The 16,706-nt window shown below is 37.0% G+C and overlaps 1 protein-coding gene across 15 annotated transcripts in view; it reads left to right on the top strand.

The window, feature by feature from the left end:
* NIN (ninein) overlaps positions 1-16,706 on the top strand; it is a 111,856-nt gene that overhangs the window by 83,771 nt on the left and 11,379 nt on the right. For 8 of the 15 annotated variants that reach the window (XR_003795724.1, XR_003795723.1, XM_029236169.1 and 5 more), the window contains 8 exons: positions 1,026-1,139; positions 4,254-4,376; positions 6,730-6,843; positions 7,646-7,792; positions 9,061-9,240; positions 10,265-10,414; positions 11,372-11,419; positions 13,064-13,165. Coding sequence is in view for 13 of the 15 variants with exons in the window: in XM_029236169.1 (XP_029092002.1) it covers positions 1,026-1,139; positions 4,254-4,376; positions 6,730-6,843; positions 7,646-7,792; positions 9,061-9,240; positions 10,265-10,414; positions 11,372-11,419; positions 13,064-13,165 (978 nt within the window). In the remaining 2 variants the exon portion in view is untranslated. The remainder of the gene's footprint in view (positions 1-1,025; positions 1,140-4,253; positions 4,377-6,729; positions 6,844-7,645; positions 7,793-9,060; positions 9,241-10,264; positions 10,415-11,371; positions 11,420-13,063; positions 13,166-16,706) is intronic. The other 7 variants (XM_029236176.1, XM_029236170.1, XM_029236172.1 and 4 more) reach the window with 2 other exon arrangements.

The raw sequence follows: 16,706 nt of genomic DNA, 5'->3' as shown, positions 1-16,706 counted from the left end.
TGTTTCTCATGGGGGTGTATGTTAGTAATTCTGGAACTACTCTGTGTATACTAGAATTGAACAGATAAGTAAACGTAGAAAATAAGAACTGCGTTTCTCAATTTGGAAAAGGAAGTTGCAAGTGGGGAAACTGAGAAGGCTAAAATGAACCCTCTGATATTGGATTGGAATTTGAGGTATTAGTATAAACTCGTATTTCTTAATATATAGACAGATAGATAGATATAGAGATGTAGATGTGTGTATATGGATCGAGTACCCAGATCTTGGTTTCTAAACACTATTCTCGTATAAGAGGAGCCCGGGCTACTTGGAAAAATGATTGCTCCCAAGGCTGGGGCAGGGTCAATTCAAGATGAGCCTGGAACATCTCATGGTGTCAGAAAGAAAAAGGTGCCCCCCAAAAGATGGGGCATGTCAAAAGGACAGGGCACAACCTGAAGGAGCTCCTAATGGCCAAAGCTGGAATAATTTGATCAACAAAATAAAGCAGAGCACAAAATAATTATAAAATGCAAAATAAAATAAATATCTGTAGGTCCATACTGTTATAAAAAAAATTGAATACATAAATAACGGGGGGAAAAATAACAGCTCTTCCTTACAAGAGAATTCCAATTAATAAATGTATGAAGAAGGAAATAGAAAGTCTTCATTAGGCAAACACCAGAGTAGTAATTGTTGTAGATAAAATCCACTGATAGACACTAAAATCAATAAGCAAAAGCTTAAGGAAAAACACTATTTGCATGGTCTCAAAGCATCTCCCCCCAGAGAAAGATAGTAACTTTACAGTGAAGAAATCTTCAAAAACGAACTTAGAAGTCATGTTCATGCGATTTTAGTGGAAAGTCTATTAAAAGATAGTTTTGGTTAGTTCCATTGAGTATAAGGACAAATGATATTAAACAGTGTGTCACTGAATTTGTACTAGTGTTTCCTTAATGCTGCCTTTTGTGAACTTACTAAGTTTCCCCAGGCTAAATGAATATGTATATTATATGACTTTTAAAATTTTTTCTTAGTCTTCCACTTTAGTGTCTTCTCTGGAGGCAGAACTTTCTGAAGTTAAACTACAAATTCATATTGTGGAACAGGAAAACCTCCTTCTCAAAGATGAACTGGAGAAAATGAAACAAGTAAGATCGTGTGTTGCTTAGGTGGGGACAGGAGGTATGGGGGGGCTCATAGAATAATATGCACCTGATGGTCTAACTTTTCTAGCCACCAAATGTCCTTTTTACTGAGTCCTGTTAACTAGCTTATTACTTAGTAAAGTTGAGGGCTTGCAGTACAAGTCTATTTATAAGGGCTCCTATTGCTAATTCTCTAAATGTTCTAGTTATGTAACTTACATGTTGTAGACTGACATTCTGTTACTATAAATGAACCATAACCACTTCAGTTTAAGAAATTTGGGCTTCCCTGGTGGCGCAGTGGTTGAGCGTCCGCCTGCCGATGCAGGGGACACGGGTTCGTGCCCCGGTCCGGGAAGATCCCACATGCCGCGGAGCGGCTGGGCCCGTGAGCCATGGCCGCTGAGCCTGCGCGTCCGGAGCCTGTGCTCCGCAACGGGAGAGGCCACAGCAGTGAGAGGCCCGCGTACAGCAGAAAAAAAAAAAAAGGAAATTTGTTGCTCTACCTTCTCCCGGCCAGGTGTTAAATAATATAAATTTGTCTAAAAAGATGGTGACTTTCTTACTCATAACTTTAATAACTATTCACCCAGATTTGTGAGACACAGGTGACGCTGGTCCCTCATCATCCCTTTTTCTCATAGTGAGTTTGAGGCATCTATCTTGGGCAGAAGAGTAGATTCTAGAACATTATCAGGGGTGCAGTCTCACCTATGAATTTGGCTTTAAGAAGCACATTTCAAAGTTTCAAACAAAGACCTAATTTTAAGTATAAAACAGGGTTCACCTTAATATATTCTGAACGTTGTCCAATTTTATTCTGAATTTTTCAATGAGCACAGGAATCCCTCAGTTTAAGCAATCCTGATTTACACTAGGAGAATTTAGTTTTTCCATTTTATTTATTTGCTTCACCAGAGGATTACTTTAATATTATGATATCTTTAGATTATAAAATTCTCTACCTATTCAGCCTATGAGCATAAAGGTGTCCTCCTCTGAATGCTGAGTCTGTACCACTGAGTGTGTTATGTTCATGTTGATTCCTAACTGACACCTGTAAGTCTTGATTTCCTAATAGGATTATAAGACTCTCAGGGAATTTGTATCTCTTACAGTGCCTAATACGGTACTGGTACCCAATAGGCGCTTTATAAGAACCTTTTCAAGTCAGATGCTGCTATGCAAAGTTTATCTGTTCTGCCATAGCAGAAGCTGTCTGTCCATATAAACATTCCAGAAGTTAAAAGGCTCTTCTGTGGTATATAAGTATTCCAGAGCTGTTATTACTAAATTCATCCTAATTAACTTGGGCATACTTTTCTCCTTTATCATTTTCTGTCTGTTGTTCAACCTTTCAGATGATAATGGTGGATTCCAAATCCATAGCATGGGAAATGTATGCTTTGTGATTTTGCCAAGCTAGGGATCAGAAGAAAAGGAGCCGAGTTGGGAGTAAAATAGTATGATGAGGACATCATTTGGCACACTTTTATTGCATATTTTTTGAAGCATTGATATAAATAGTGAGATGGAAAAACAGTGAGCCCTTTTGCTTTTGGTGGGCAGTTGTTCAAGGCACCTGGACTCTTGGATCACAAGGGTTAAGATGGTGTCAGCCCACTGTTGCTTCCACACAGCTTGGACCTAGAAAGCCTGTGCTGCTCTGTATGACATAATAATTTCTTGTTCACAAAACATTTTTATTTGTATTATCTGTTGCATTGAAAAGAAACACGAATAGCATCAGCAGTGGTCACATACCAGTCTGTAGACACCCAAAATGGTACCAGGCTTTGTGAGGGTCTGGGGATGGGGTAGTGAGCAAAGGAAAAAAGGCCTTTGTTAACCAATGCCCAGGTTCTTTACACTTTCCTTCACCCTTCTGACTTGTTTAGATTTGTAAATTATGCTGGATTTGTTGCCAGTTGAAGACAACATTCAATCCTTAAAGTCCATTTTGTCATACTATTCCTAAAGCTGAATGTAAAAGAACTTCAGGTAAAAAGTTGAAAGATGGCCGTAAAATCATAATGACAATAAATAATTGAAAATTGAAAGCCAAGTGAAGTAGAGGGAAATTGAAAACATATGAACTATGGGAAGGGTTAAGGAGTGTAAGAAACAATCAGTCTCCTTAAAGCAGTGGTTGTGGGGAGGTGGACATTGCTCCCCCACCCCAAGACATTTAGCAATGTCTGGGGACATTTTGGGGTTTCACACCCAGTGTATGGGGAGGCAGGCTGTGCTACTGGAATCTAACAGGTAACAGCAGAGATGCTGCTAACCATCCTACAGTGCATAGGACAGTCTCCCACAGCAAGGAATTACCTGCCCCAAAATGTCAGTAGTGCTAAGGCTGATGATGAAAAGGGACAAAAAGTTTTCCGTTTGTCTTGATGCCATAAAGTGCAGAGGAAGAAGCCAGTGTGTCCATACCAGCAACCTTTTTCTTAGCAAGTCAATTTAGGCATCTTCCAAAGGGAAGGGTATGCAGAACGTGCTGAAAAACACTGCTTGATTTATCTTTAAACTTGCCCTTGGGACTTCCCTGGTGGTCCAGCGATGAAAGACTTCGTGCTCCCAATGCAGGGGGCCCGGGTTCGATCCCTGGTCAGGGAGCTAGATCCTACATGCCGCAGCTAAGACCCGAAATAAATAAATAAATATTAAAAAAAAACAAAAAAACTTCCCCTTTTGTTGGTTGATACATTGTACTTGGTTGATGCCAATTCCATAGTCTTGATTGAAAAAGATTTTTTTCTAGTTAAAAAACATGGGGAAAATGTTTTGTGCTATATGTACACAAGTTAAATTCATGACAGAATGGCAGTATGTTATTTATTTTATCCTGAAGGTAAAACAGAAAGCTAGGACCATTACTTAATGTCTGGTTGGTTTTGTCTAAGCAGACATTTCGGCAGTCAGTTGAAGAATAGAGAGAAGCCAGCAGGGAACATTTTGTTAAAGTTAATTATAGTTCCCTAGAGTTTATATGTCCTGGGAAATATCTACAGATAGGGAAACAGCAGCAGCCATGAAAATGTCCTGTTTATAAATACATCTTTTTAAATACAACCATGAGACGTGATGGGTGGGCTTGTTTATCTCTTACAGCTGCACAGATGTCCCAATCTCTCTGACTTCCAACAAAAAATTTCTAGTATTCTAAGCCACAATGAAAAACTGCTGAAAGAAAAGGAAGCTCTAAGTGAAGAATTAAATAGCTGTGTTGATAAGGTAGTAAAAATAAGACTTTTTTACCATCATTGGACAGTGTGTACCATAATGAGCATTTCTCTTAACGCCAGTGGCACGTGGGGGGCTACACGTTAGCCTAAAAGTCTCCTAGAACAGCATTTTGTGACCTTAGAGCTCCTGAAGCCATGATTTTTTTTTTCTTTTATTGAAGTATAGTTGATTTACAATATTGTGTTAGTTTCAGGTGCATAGCAGTGATTCGGTTATACGTGTATGTATGTAGTGCTTTTTTTCCATTCTTTTCCATTATAGATTATTACAAGATATGAAATATAATTCCCTGTGCCATACAGTCAATCCTTGTTTATTTTAGATATGGTAGTGTATATCTGTTAATCGCATACTCCTAATTTATCCCTCCCTCCTCCTCCTCTTTTGGTAACCATAAGTGTGTTTTCTATGTCTGTGAGTCTGTTTCTGTTTTGTAAATATTTCATTTGTACCATTTGTTACATTCCAGATATAAGTGATATCATGTAATATTTGTCTTTCTCTAACTGACTTCTCTTAGTATGATAACCTCTAGGTCCACATTATTTCATTCTTTTTTATGGCTGAGTAATATTCCATTGTGGGAAGGAACACTTAGGTTCCTTCCATGTCTTGGCTGTTGTAAATAGTGCCGCTATTAACATTGGGGTGCATATATCTTTTTTAATTAGAGTTTTTGTCTTTTCTGGATATATGCCCAGAAGTGGGATTGCAGGATCATATGGTAACTCTATTTTTAGTTTTTTAAGGAACCCCCATACTGTTCTCCATAGTGTCTGCACCAATTTACATTCTCACCACAGTGAAGGAGGGTTCCCTTTTCTCCACACCCTCTCCAGCATTTATTATTTGTAGACTTTTTGATGATGGCCATTCTGACTGGTATGAGGTAATCCCTCACTGTAGTTTTGACTTGCATTTCTCTAATTATTAACAATATTGAGCATCTTTTCATGTGCCTGTTGGCCATCTGTATGTCTTCTTTGAAGAAATGTATGTTGAGGTTTTCTGCCCATTTTTTGATTTGGTTGTTTAGTGTTTTTGTTTTTTTGTTTTGTTTTGATATTTAGTTGTATGAGTTGTTTGTATATTTTGAAAATTAATCCCTTGTTGGTCACATCGTTTCTGCATGTTTTCTCCCAGTCTTAAGGTTGTCCTTTTGTTTTGTTGATGGTTTCCCTTGCTGTGCAAAAGCTTTTAAGTTTAATTAGGTCCCATTTGTTTATTTTTGCTTTTATTTCTTTTGCCTTGGGAGACTGACCTAAGAAAATATTGCTACGATTTATGTCAGAGAATGTTTTGCCTATTTTCTCTTCTAGGAGTTTTATGGTGTCATGTCTTGTATATACGTCTTTAAGCCATTTTGAGTTTACTTTTGTGTATGGTGTGAGGGAGTATTCTAACTTCATTGTTTTACATGTAGCTGTCCAGCTTTCCCAGTGCTGCTTATTGAAACACTCTTTTTTCTCCATTATATATTCTTGCCTCCTTTGTCCAAGATTAAATGACTGTAGGTGTGTGGGTTTATTTCTGGACTCTCTATTCTGTTACATTGATCCATATGTCTGTTTTTGTGCCATTACCATACTGTTTTCATTACTATAGCTTTGTAGTATTGTCTGAAGTCTGGAAGGGTTATGCCTCTAGCTTTGTTCATTTTTCTCAAGGTTGCTTTGGCAATTTTGGGTCTTTTGTGGTTCTATATAAATTTTAGGATTAATTGTTCCCGTTCTGTGAAAAATGTCATTTGATAGGGATCACATTAAATCTGTAGATTGCTGAAGCCATGGTTTTAACGGGAGTATAGATTAGTTGTTTAATAAATATTAAGTACGGTAATATAAAGTTTGTCTTATTTTAATAAGTAACTATGCTACTTAATATATATTATTTAAATACATCACTATTCTACTTATATATAATATAAATAATATAAATATTATGTATTTAATAATCTGAAATCCATTACATAGACACTTTTTTTTTCTACTGTATTTTCCCTAGCAAATCCAAAAACACTGCCTTTGTGCCACCTGCCTTAATAGGCATTCCATATTTTCCTATTATGGCACACTCTTGGGATTTCTAATTGCCTTCCAGCCCACCACGTCTCACCCAAAAACATGAGGCAATGAGAAGGAAAAATTGAAATCCCCAAAGAGAAGAGACTCCTCAAAATTAAAGGTACAAAGGGAGTCAAGGAAATGTCTCTCTTTTACCTTGTCTTGATCCCCTATGTAGAGAGATGGTACTTGATCTTTTCAGTATAAGTGAAGGCATGTGAAATGAGGCTAGACATGTTTGTAGAAATGCTGTTACCTCTTTTCTTTTCCTGAATCAGTTGGCAAAATCAAGTCTTTTAGAGCACAGAATTGCTACTATGAAGCAAGAACAGAAGTCTTGGGAACACCAGAGCGAAAGCTTAAAATCACAGCTAGTGGCTTCACAGGAAAAGGTATGTGGACAATTCTTATTTCATCTGCACAGTTAATATTTTCCTATACCTCCCAACAGAACTCCAAGTGGAAAGAATGTTCCAGGTGGATGTGGTCTAAGAGGGCTCAGAATGATTCAATTTAACTAATATTTGACACCTTACAGTATAGTAAAATAATTTGAACAGTGTTTCTCCCAAAGTTCATTATTATGAAATAATCATAAGATTATCTTATCATTATGAGATTATTTATTTGTGAAAGCTTGAGAATAGTGTGTAAAAATGACTGCTTATTTCTAATTTAGAATTAGGATTTCTAAGGCAGGTTCATGCCCTATTATAGTTAAAGCTCTCTATGAACATTGTTTACCAATTTAAATTTTTTAAAATTGAAATATATATGAGCTGTTAGCATGGAGTAGGGTTCTACAAAGTATGTTTTTATTTTCATCTAAGAGGTCCTTTACAAACCAACATCACAGTCTAAAACGTAATTTCTACAAAGTTCAGTAAAATCATCTGTCGTGATGCCTGTTGGTATTCCTTGGTTCTGTAAGATATCACTTGGTAATATACCAGATGACTATACCAGCAATACCTTGCTCTAGGCATAGTTCATTATTGTCCTAAATATAACTTAACATCCTGTAAAGATACATAATATTCTAGATTTGCACTGAGCAACTGAAAAGACCTGGATATAGTAAGTAGAAGCAGAAGGGACCTTGGAGTTCTCTTGTCTTAGCTCATTCATACATGGACATGCTATAGGTGAGACCATGAGGATTTGTCGCAGTGTATGACTGTTCTCATGATGCAGGTTCAGAATTTAGAAGACACCCTGCAGAATGTAAACCTGCAAATGTCCCGAATTAAATCTGATCTACGAGTGACTCAGCAGGAAAAGGAAGCTTTAAAACAAGAAGTGATGTCTCTACACAAGCAACTTCAGAATGCTGGTGACGAGGTAATTTCTTTTCTTCTTTATTGAGATCTAACTTTACACAGTAAAGTGCATAAATTTTAACTCTATAACTTGATTGTTTTTATACACATATATGTATGTATATGTAAATATACACAGTTATAGGTGAAATATATATGTATGTTTGTCTTTGTGTAACCACCACCTAGCTCAAAATAAAGAACATTTCCAGCACCCAGGAGGCTCTCTTGTGTCCCCTTCAGTTGATAACCCCAAGGGAACCACTTCGCTACCTTCTGCCACCATAGGTTAGGGATGCTTGTTTCTGAACCTCACATAAATGGAACTATAGTGACAAGGTAATTGTGCAAGTCAGAAGACCATGGCTGAGTTGTTTTGTAGTAATAAAAACATTTTGATGTTGTAGAAAGTAAGTCTCGTTTTAATATATCACAATGCTGTTTCATCTATGTGCAAATAAATTAAGAACAATGTATGTATGTATGTCAGTCTTGGGTAGATGTTAAGACTTTGTCCTACCATAAAAGTAGGCACTAAATTCAGCTACTTTATCTCTTGGTGATACTTTTTTTTAAACTGTGTCTTTTTTTAAAAAAAAACATAATAGTTGCTTCCATTTTTAAAAAATTACTTCTGGGCTGAAAATTTTTTCAAAATGAGATTGTACCTTTTTTTTTTTTCTTCCTTTTCATGTTTTGGCTTAAAAGGCAAAACGTGAAAAAGAAAAAACCCTAACCCTAACCCTTTTTTTACCTTAAAAAAAATTTTTTTTAAAGCATTTTTCAGGATCCAAAAAAATCACCGTGGTAGCTTAAAGCATATTCCTGAGTTCAGGTCTCAATTATGTGGATGATATGTGCTTTGGATTCTAAAAAAGGATATGATTGCATATGTGAAAATGAAAGTAGAGTTTAGCAAGGGGAATCTTTCAAGTTAGCAGTGCATTTCAGAGTTCTCTGTGTTCTCTGTTAACCAAAAGAATAGTTATTTGCGTTCAAAGCATAACTTCATAAGAATGAGGTAATTTTTAAGGTCCCCAATCTCTATGCGCTTGGGTCCTATATGGAACTGGGACTTGCCCTACAATCATCTTTGCTATTAGATTTGACGGGACTATTTTGCCAAAGATCATTTTAAACAGAGAGTTTCCAAACCTTGTTTTTTAAAATCAACATTCAAGAATATTGTTTTACTTATATCTAGATATACATGTGCTCACTCTCATTAGAAGATGCTCAGAAAAGAAATCAGCTTGTTTTTAAGGCTTAACTCTACAATTCTCTCTTAAGAACTGGGCCCCAGAAATAGGCACCCATCCATCAGGATTCCATAACCAACAGCAAAGGCTGTCCTGGGACAAGTTGGATCTCCTGATGAATGAGGAACAACAGCTGCTTTGGCAAGAGAATGAGAGACTCCAAACCGTGGTACAGAACACCAAAGCGGAACTCATACACTCCCGGGAGAAGGTAACTGGAAAAGTTGTACATGGTGGCATGTGTTTGTAAATGAACGTTTGATACAACTGCAGTGATTCTAGGGTATGGATTTGAGTATTCTGGTGTGGCCGACTTATTTTAAGAATGTATAATTTATCATTTACTTGCAATATAATTTTATCATGCTGTGTTTATATAATATTTTTCATCTTGTATAAGCAGTTCTATATTAAAATCTGTGATTTTATGAATGGAAATTATGTTAACCATATATTCCTCATTCAAATAGGCTAGCCGCCAAGACTGGTAGTATAAAAATGGCAAAACTAAACTCAGTTCTTGTTGGTCTAACTTCTTGTAAGAGAAAAGGTGCCCCTTTTAAAAGACTTAGCATTTCAAGGCTAGAATGGTCTTTAAAGGTCATCTTTTTCATCACTAAGCTGATGTTTAAATTCTTTACCTCTGCTAAGTAGTTGACCAACCATGTTTAACCTATGCTTAAATACCTCTTTTGAGGAGGAACTCTCTTAGGAGTCACAGATATTCATTTAGAACACCTGCCATGTGCCAGAAACTCTGCTATCACTGAAGTTGCAGTGTTGAACAGACTAAACGTGGTCGCTGTCCTCGTGGAACTTAGTTGATGTAAATGCATTGTTTCAGGTGTGAACAGTCCAATACAAAGTCAATGGGACTGTCACCCCCTTCACTCCTAAAAGTTATGCTCATGTCAGAGCAAAGGTGCCTACAGACTATGTTTTTTTGGCAGCCACATCACATTATTGACTCCCAGTTGTTTGGCTGAGCCAGAAGTCCCTTTGTCCTTCTCTGATCCTCAGTGTTGCATCAGACTAAAAATAGATTTACCTAGAAAGGATCTTTTGAAATCCAAAAATGTAATAAGCTTCAAGAATTGGCAGACTTGACTGGAAAAAGTTTCCTTAATACAACAAAACCCAAGCACTGAATACAAACTTTCCTTATGTTCGCTTTTTGTTTTTCCTGGCTGGGTGGTTATATTAGCATTTCTTCCTCTTATACTGGTTCTTGTTAGGTCCGTCAACTGGAATCCAACCTTCTTCCTCCTAAGCTCCAAAAACATCTAAACTCATCAGGTACTGTGAAGCCCACAGAGCAGGAAAAGTTGAGCTTAAAGAGAGAGTGTGAACAGTTTCAAAAGGAACGATCTCCTGCTAATAGGAAGGTGAGTTTTTGAGAGTTAATACCAAGTGGCTGTGTTCTGACTATGATGCATCCCTAAGTGTATGTTTCTTCCCCTGCATGCTTCCAGGAAATGATTACAATGGCATATTTTGGTTCTTCCTTATATCTATGCTTTTGTAATCTTGTCAAAACAGTATCATAGTTCTTTTTGATTGAGTGACCGCTAGAAAGGAGCAATTTAAGTTTTCATAAAGAAGATGGTTAATTATCTTCATTAGTATCCTAAGCTCCTCTAAGTTAGTAAAACATATATAGCCTGAATATTAGGAACATCTTAATATGGTCTGTATTAGTTAACTATTGCTGTGTAATAAATTAAAACAACAAACATTTACTGTCTCAGTTTCTGTGGGTCAGGGATTTGGAAGCAACTTAACTGAGTGGTTTTGGCTTAGGGTCTTTCCTGAGACTGCAGTCCAGATATCAGCTGAGACTGCATTTATCTGAAGGCTTCACTGGTACTAGAGAATCCGTTCCAAATGTATTCATATAACTGTTAGGAGGAGGCTTCTGTTCTTTGCTAGCTGATTGCCAGAGGCTCAGCTCCTCACCACCTGGGCCTTTTCTCAGGATGTGGCAATGAATGATCCAAGAGAGAGAGGCTCCAAAAGACCAAGATGGAAGCTGTAGTATGTTTTATTTGCTAATCCCAGAAGTCACACACAATCATTTCTGCTGTATTCTATTGGTCACACAGACCAATCCTGGTGTAGTGGGGAGGGGACAAGGCAAGGGTTTGAATGCCAGAAGACAGGGATCACTGGGCACCCTCTTGGAGGCTGGCTACTACGTGGTTAAACCTCTGTAGCATGACTCAGTTTGTTTTCTATTCTTGGTTCCATGAAGTTAGAGTTCTAGGCCAGTGTTACCGTGGGAGTTCTTGTTGTTACTTGTTTTCCTTTCTTTTTCTAAACTAAACTCAGAGTTTTCACTACAGGCACACCTTGGAGATATTCTGGGTTCAGTTCCAGACCACCACAATAAAGTGAGTCACACAAATTTTTTGGTTTCCCAGTGCCTATAAAATTGTATCCACTATACTGTAGTCTGTTAAGTGTGCAATAGCATTATGTCTAAAAAAACAATGTACATATTTTAATTTAAAAATATTTATAGCTAAAAATGCTAATAACCATCATCTTCAAGTTGTAGTAGGAACGTTGAAGATCACTAATCACAGATGACCATAACAAATATAATAACAAAAAAGTTTGAAATATTGTGAGAATTATGCAAATGTGACACAGAGACACAAAGTGAGCAAATGCTATTGGAAAGATGGCACCCATAGACTTGCTCCACACAGGGTTACCACAGACCTTCAATTTGTAAAAAACTCCGTATCTGTGAAGCACAATAAAAGCGAAGTGCAATAAAACAAGGTATGCCTGTATTACCTTCCTCTTCTGAAAATTACGGTTTGTTTAAAAATCTGGAAAGAATGATGAACAGTCATTTCCTTTTGTTATAAATATTTCAAAAAAAATTTTTTTAAGTTTGTGAAAGTTACGACCATTGGCAGTAAAGAGACTGGTTGTGCTCTAAAGCTGAAATGTCATTTAAGTTTAGGTACATTCAGGTAAACTTTTCAGAAAGACACTGGGTTTCATCTAGCTGCTTACCAAAGGAAAAGTCTAATGATAGGTTTTAAAATAACGGTGAATTTAAATGTACTTAGAAAGATTACACTTAATTCCATTTAACAATTCTTGCTACCCTCCTCAGTTTTTTTTTTTTTTTTTTGCGGTACGCGGGCCCCTCACTGTTGTGGCCTCTCCCGTTGCGGAGCACAGGCTCCGGATGCGCAGGCTCAGCGGCCATGGCTCACAGGCCCAGCCCCTCCGCGGCATGTGGGATCTTCCCGGACCGGGGCACGAACCCGTGTCCCCTGCATCGGTAGGCGGACTCTCAACCACTACGCCACCAGGGAAGCCCCCTCCTCAGTTCTTTTTGATAGAAACAAAAATCAGCACTCTAGTGTCATATGTTTTCTACTTAGCAATATTCTGAGTCCCAGTGTCCTCTAGCTCATTAAATTCTCATAAGATCCTCTAATAAAGAGAATTCCAAAAAAGGATACTCATAAAATCTTCAAATTTCTTCTTTAAAATTGAGAAAGGAGTTAAATTAGGTTTTATGTATTCTCAGTTCTAAACCTTTAAACTTTGCCTTAAGACATGTTTTTCCCTACTGCAGATCCATAGTAGAGGATCATGAAATCAATCTAGTTAAATAGCAGCATTTTAAATTATTAAACTATACTAGAAAATATCAGAGTGCATGGCTCATGGTAAGGATAATTTCATGAAAGTTTTCTCTTAGTGATATATACTTATAACTGATTACGTATATATATTCATACACACACACACACACACGTGGGTGTGGCATTGAAGTTTGAAAGCTACCTGCTTTTGGATCTGTTCTATGTGAGGAGTGGTGATTAAAACTAGACTACCTAAATATAATCAGTACACTGAATTAGATTGTTCGTTGTTTTCCCTTGATGAATGAACTCCGTTTTCTTCCAAGAGTTGAGATTTGTGACTAGCGTAAATTCGTCAGAATAAAGTAGAGCAACTCAATTGTTTTGTTTTTGGTTTTAAGGGAGTTTTTTGTTTTTTAACAGGTTAGTCAGATGAATTCCCTTGAACGAGAATTAGAAACAATTCATTTGGAAAATGAAGGCCTGAAAAAGAAACAAGTAAAACTGGATGAGCAGCTAATGGAGGTAAGTTTTTAAGCAAATGGCCTTAGCTATGAAGAATATTTTAATCCATGAATGAGCCATTTGTTGAGAGAGACTAGCATAGCATTAAATTCCTATTATGAAAACAGTGAAAATCTAAGTACATTGCCAAGCTGGATTCTTTGGTCTGTCTTACCGAGTTTGATAGATATTTTTGCTAATTATACAGCCATAGGAATATATACTGCTTCACAGAGGAAGGAATAATGTTGACTATCCTAAAATGCAAGGACCTGTACCTCAACAAATTCAAGTGGCAGGGACTGTGTTCAGTACTGACCAAGAGGCTCAGAGCTCTCTTGCCATTGCTGTGGTTTTAACAGTTTCCTGATACCTCCCACAGTGTAGTGTTTTATAGATGTGATTGCTCTGTAACAACCTGTTCAGTTGGGAAATGCATGCAGGGAATTTAAGAGCATTAGCATTTAGAGGTTTAATTTTCAAGGGCTGCTGTTGTTCATTACTATATTTGTAACTCAGCACTGCCTTGGGAGAGGTACATCTGATAAATATAAAAGTGGATTTGTAAAGCCTGTCAGCTTGGACATTGAGTTTCCAGTCTAATAGATTGCTTTCTGAATACCAAGCACAATTATAGGATGTAAAACAACTTATGTAAAATCCTCCTTAATAAGTAAAAATTTCATTGAGATACTTTGCTTTGGGTAATGAAAATATTAATTAATCCAACATTTAATGACCTGTAAAATTTATATAAGGTATAGAGGCCTGGGTAGAAAATGTCTTTCTGTACTCTTAAAAAGTACTATGTATACAAATATTTTTAAGCCAGAATTATAGGAAGGAAGAGAGATATGTAAATATTTTCTTTCATGAAGCTGGATACATGCAAAGGTAAGTTTCAGTAGATGCTCGGTTTTTATATATGAAATATGGGCAAACATATCACATTGACATTTAAATGACCACTGAGGTTTCTGTCAATTTTATGTTCTCTGATTTATCCACTAATAGGGAGATTAGTGAAACTATAAAGAGTGAAATCCAAACCATTTTTTATTTCTCTGACAGCGTATAATAAATGTGTTTAAAACCTTGGGCTGCAGGCTGTGTTTAGATGTAGATATGCTTTTCTGATGAAATAATTATATACTCTAATGAAGAAGATATCTGAAGCTAAGCGTGACATGTCTGGTACCTGATTGAAAAGTAACAGGGTATACTTAATCACTGTCAGATTCTCTCCAAATGCTCTGCCAACAGGCCAGTTCTTCCCCCACCGTTCTCTCCGGCCTCAGAAGCCCCCTTCTCTCCCAATCCTACTTTACATGATTAATCATCACAAGCAATTTCCCCTCATTACCCTTCTCCCTGATCTAGTGGTAAATATTTGCTAATGGATGAGGGAAATTGAGTGTTCTTGGCACTGGAGCTGGAAAAAGAAAAAGCATGAATTCTGTACAGACATATAAATTCGAGTCTTCAGCAGCTTTATTAAATGTAATTCACACACTACACAATTCATCCATTTAAAGTGTCTAATTCAGTGGTTTCGGTATATTACATTATTTTAAAATTTGTGCTAAGTATATAGATAGATATAAATGGTTAAAATGACAAATTTTGTTAAGTGGCATTCGGTGGCATTAATTACTTTCACAATGTTCTACAACCATCACCACTACTTCCAAAACTTCTTCATCACCCCAAACAGGAACACTAACCATTCACCAGTAACACTCCATTCCACCTTCCCACCAGACCTGTAAATTGGATTTTTATTTATGTTACGATATCTATAGATTAGGCCAAATTTGAGGATGAACAGTGGTTTTCACACCATTTTTTGTGCCCACCTGACCTGAGGGATAGGTACATGCCTCTCACTCTGGCATTGATTCTCATCGGGTTTGGGGGAGAGGCAGTAAGTAGGCAGGGAGATGTTCCTACATCAGAATCTTTGGGATCAAGAAATTTAGGAAAAGCTTTCTAGGTGATTCAATCTGATGTATGCACCCCCTTGGGGGAAGGGGTTTCTCCTCATCCCTATATGCCAGTTTGAAAGTTACTGATGTAACATAATACATAGCCCTACCCCAGGGTAATTAAAGATCCCAAATCACTAGACAAGAATATGGAAGAATCTGCCTCCCACTCCAGGGTTTTTTCCAACTGTATGAGGCAGGGTTCTATAAGCAATTCATTTTGATCACTCAAAAACAGGGTTATGGACTATTAGCAATTCTTAAAGTCTGTTGTGTACCTCTTAGCCAACAGTTCAGACACTTGAACAACAGAAATGTTTTATAGTTTATATTCTGCATCTCCACATGGCAAGGTGTTTAACATCAGGTCCATTCCATAGTGGACTTGAAATCTTCTGAATTATTATATTGGGATGTGTGGAGGTAAAGGTAGCAAGCTCATAAACCAACCAAATTGCAATAGATGAGGAAGTGGCTGCAGAATTAGAGCTGTGAGACATTTTAATATCTGTAAAATTTATATACAGAGAAATGTAAATGTTGGTTCTTTCTAAGTTCCTACTGACTAGAGCACATGTGGTCAGGTATATAATATACCCAATTTGTACTGTTCTTTCTCTTTATAACTCATATTTTCTTCCTCTTTGTATAACTCCTTAATTCTCTTTTGTTTTTGTTTTATCTGTGGCTAACCTGTACCTAGAACTCTGTGGTTGGAACTAGCAGAGAAGGGTGCAGTTCTCTGCCTGAGATAGTGTGTGAAGGTAGAACATTCTTTCAATGAATTTCATGGCATGGAGACATCTCATTAAACTCCTTGTTCATGTAATCATTTCTACCACTATGACAGTTAATAAATACTTAAGGTAAGAGCCAATATTCATTTTCATTTTGCTTTAATTTTGGAATATATCTGTTTACATTTACATCAGGATTTTCCTTAGTATTTGAAGACGTGTGTGAAGAAAATCATCCCACTGATATAAAATCAGGGGATAATTCTCCATATTCTTTATTCTTAAAAATAAAGTGGTGGGTTTTCTAAATCTATAACTAGAAATATTTCAAAATGGGTAACACCCCACCTCAGAAATTTAGTTTTAAGGAAATGGATAGTGGCTCTGGAGTTTCATGATAACATTTAATTATAGATGTGTCTTAGAGGGCCTTTTTCCCTTCTCACATGCCTGGGGGTGCTTCTTCTTGAGTTTAGTACTTGGTCATATTTGTTGCATGTCTTCCATTGAGCTCTGTGTCTGCTGAATGTGTTGACAGATGTGAAGTGGCATGCTTCACTAGCCAAATGCAGTGCCTTCTCCTTTCCCTCGCCCCAACTTTGATTGGCTTGCGATACACATACCATCTCCTCATTGTCTTGAATAAATACTTTCATTCCATGTACTTCAATTCCCAGATGTTCTGGGGTATCACCTTATGCCCCGGAATTGCCTGTCTGATAAACTAAGATAGGTTAAAATAATTTGAGATGCAAGATGAGAATCTTGAAAACAAATTGCTAACTTGGAAAAAATGTAGTCATTGAACATTCACTCTTAAGAATCTTTATGAGTGGTAAG

The sequence above is a fragment of the Monodon monoceros genome, unplaced genomic scaffold, assembly GCF_005190385.1.
Source record: "Monodon monoceros isolate NGI ecotype Baffin Bay Population unplaced genomic scaffold, NGI_Narwhal_1 Super_Scaffold_21, whole genome shotgun sequence".
Taxonomy (NCBI): Eukaryota; Metazoa; Chordata; class Mammalia; order Artiodactyla; family Monodontidae; genus Monodon; species Monodon monoceros.
The sequence above is the reverse complement of the archived record's forward strand: the minus strand, read 5'-3'. Positions and strand labels throughout refer to the sequence as shown.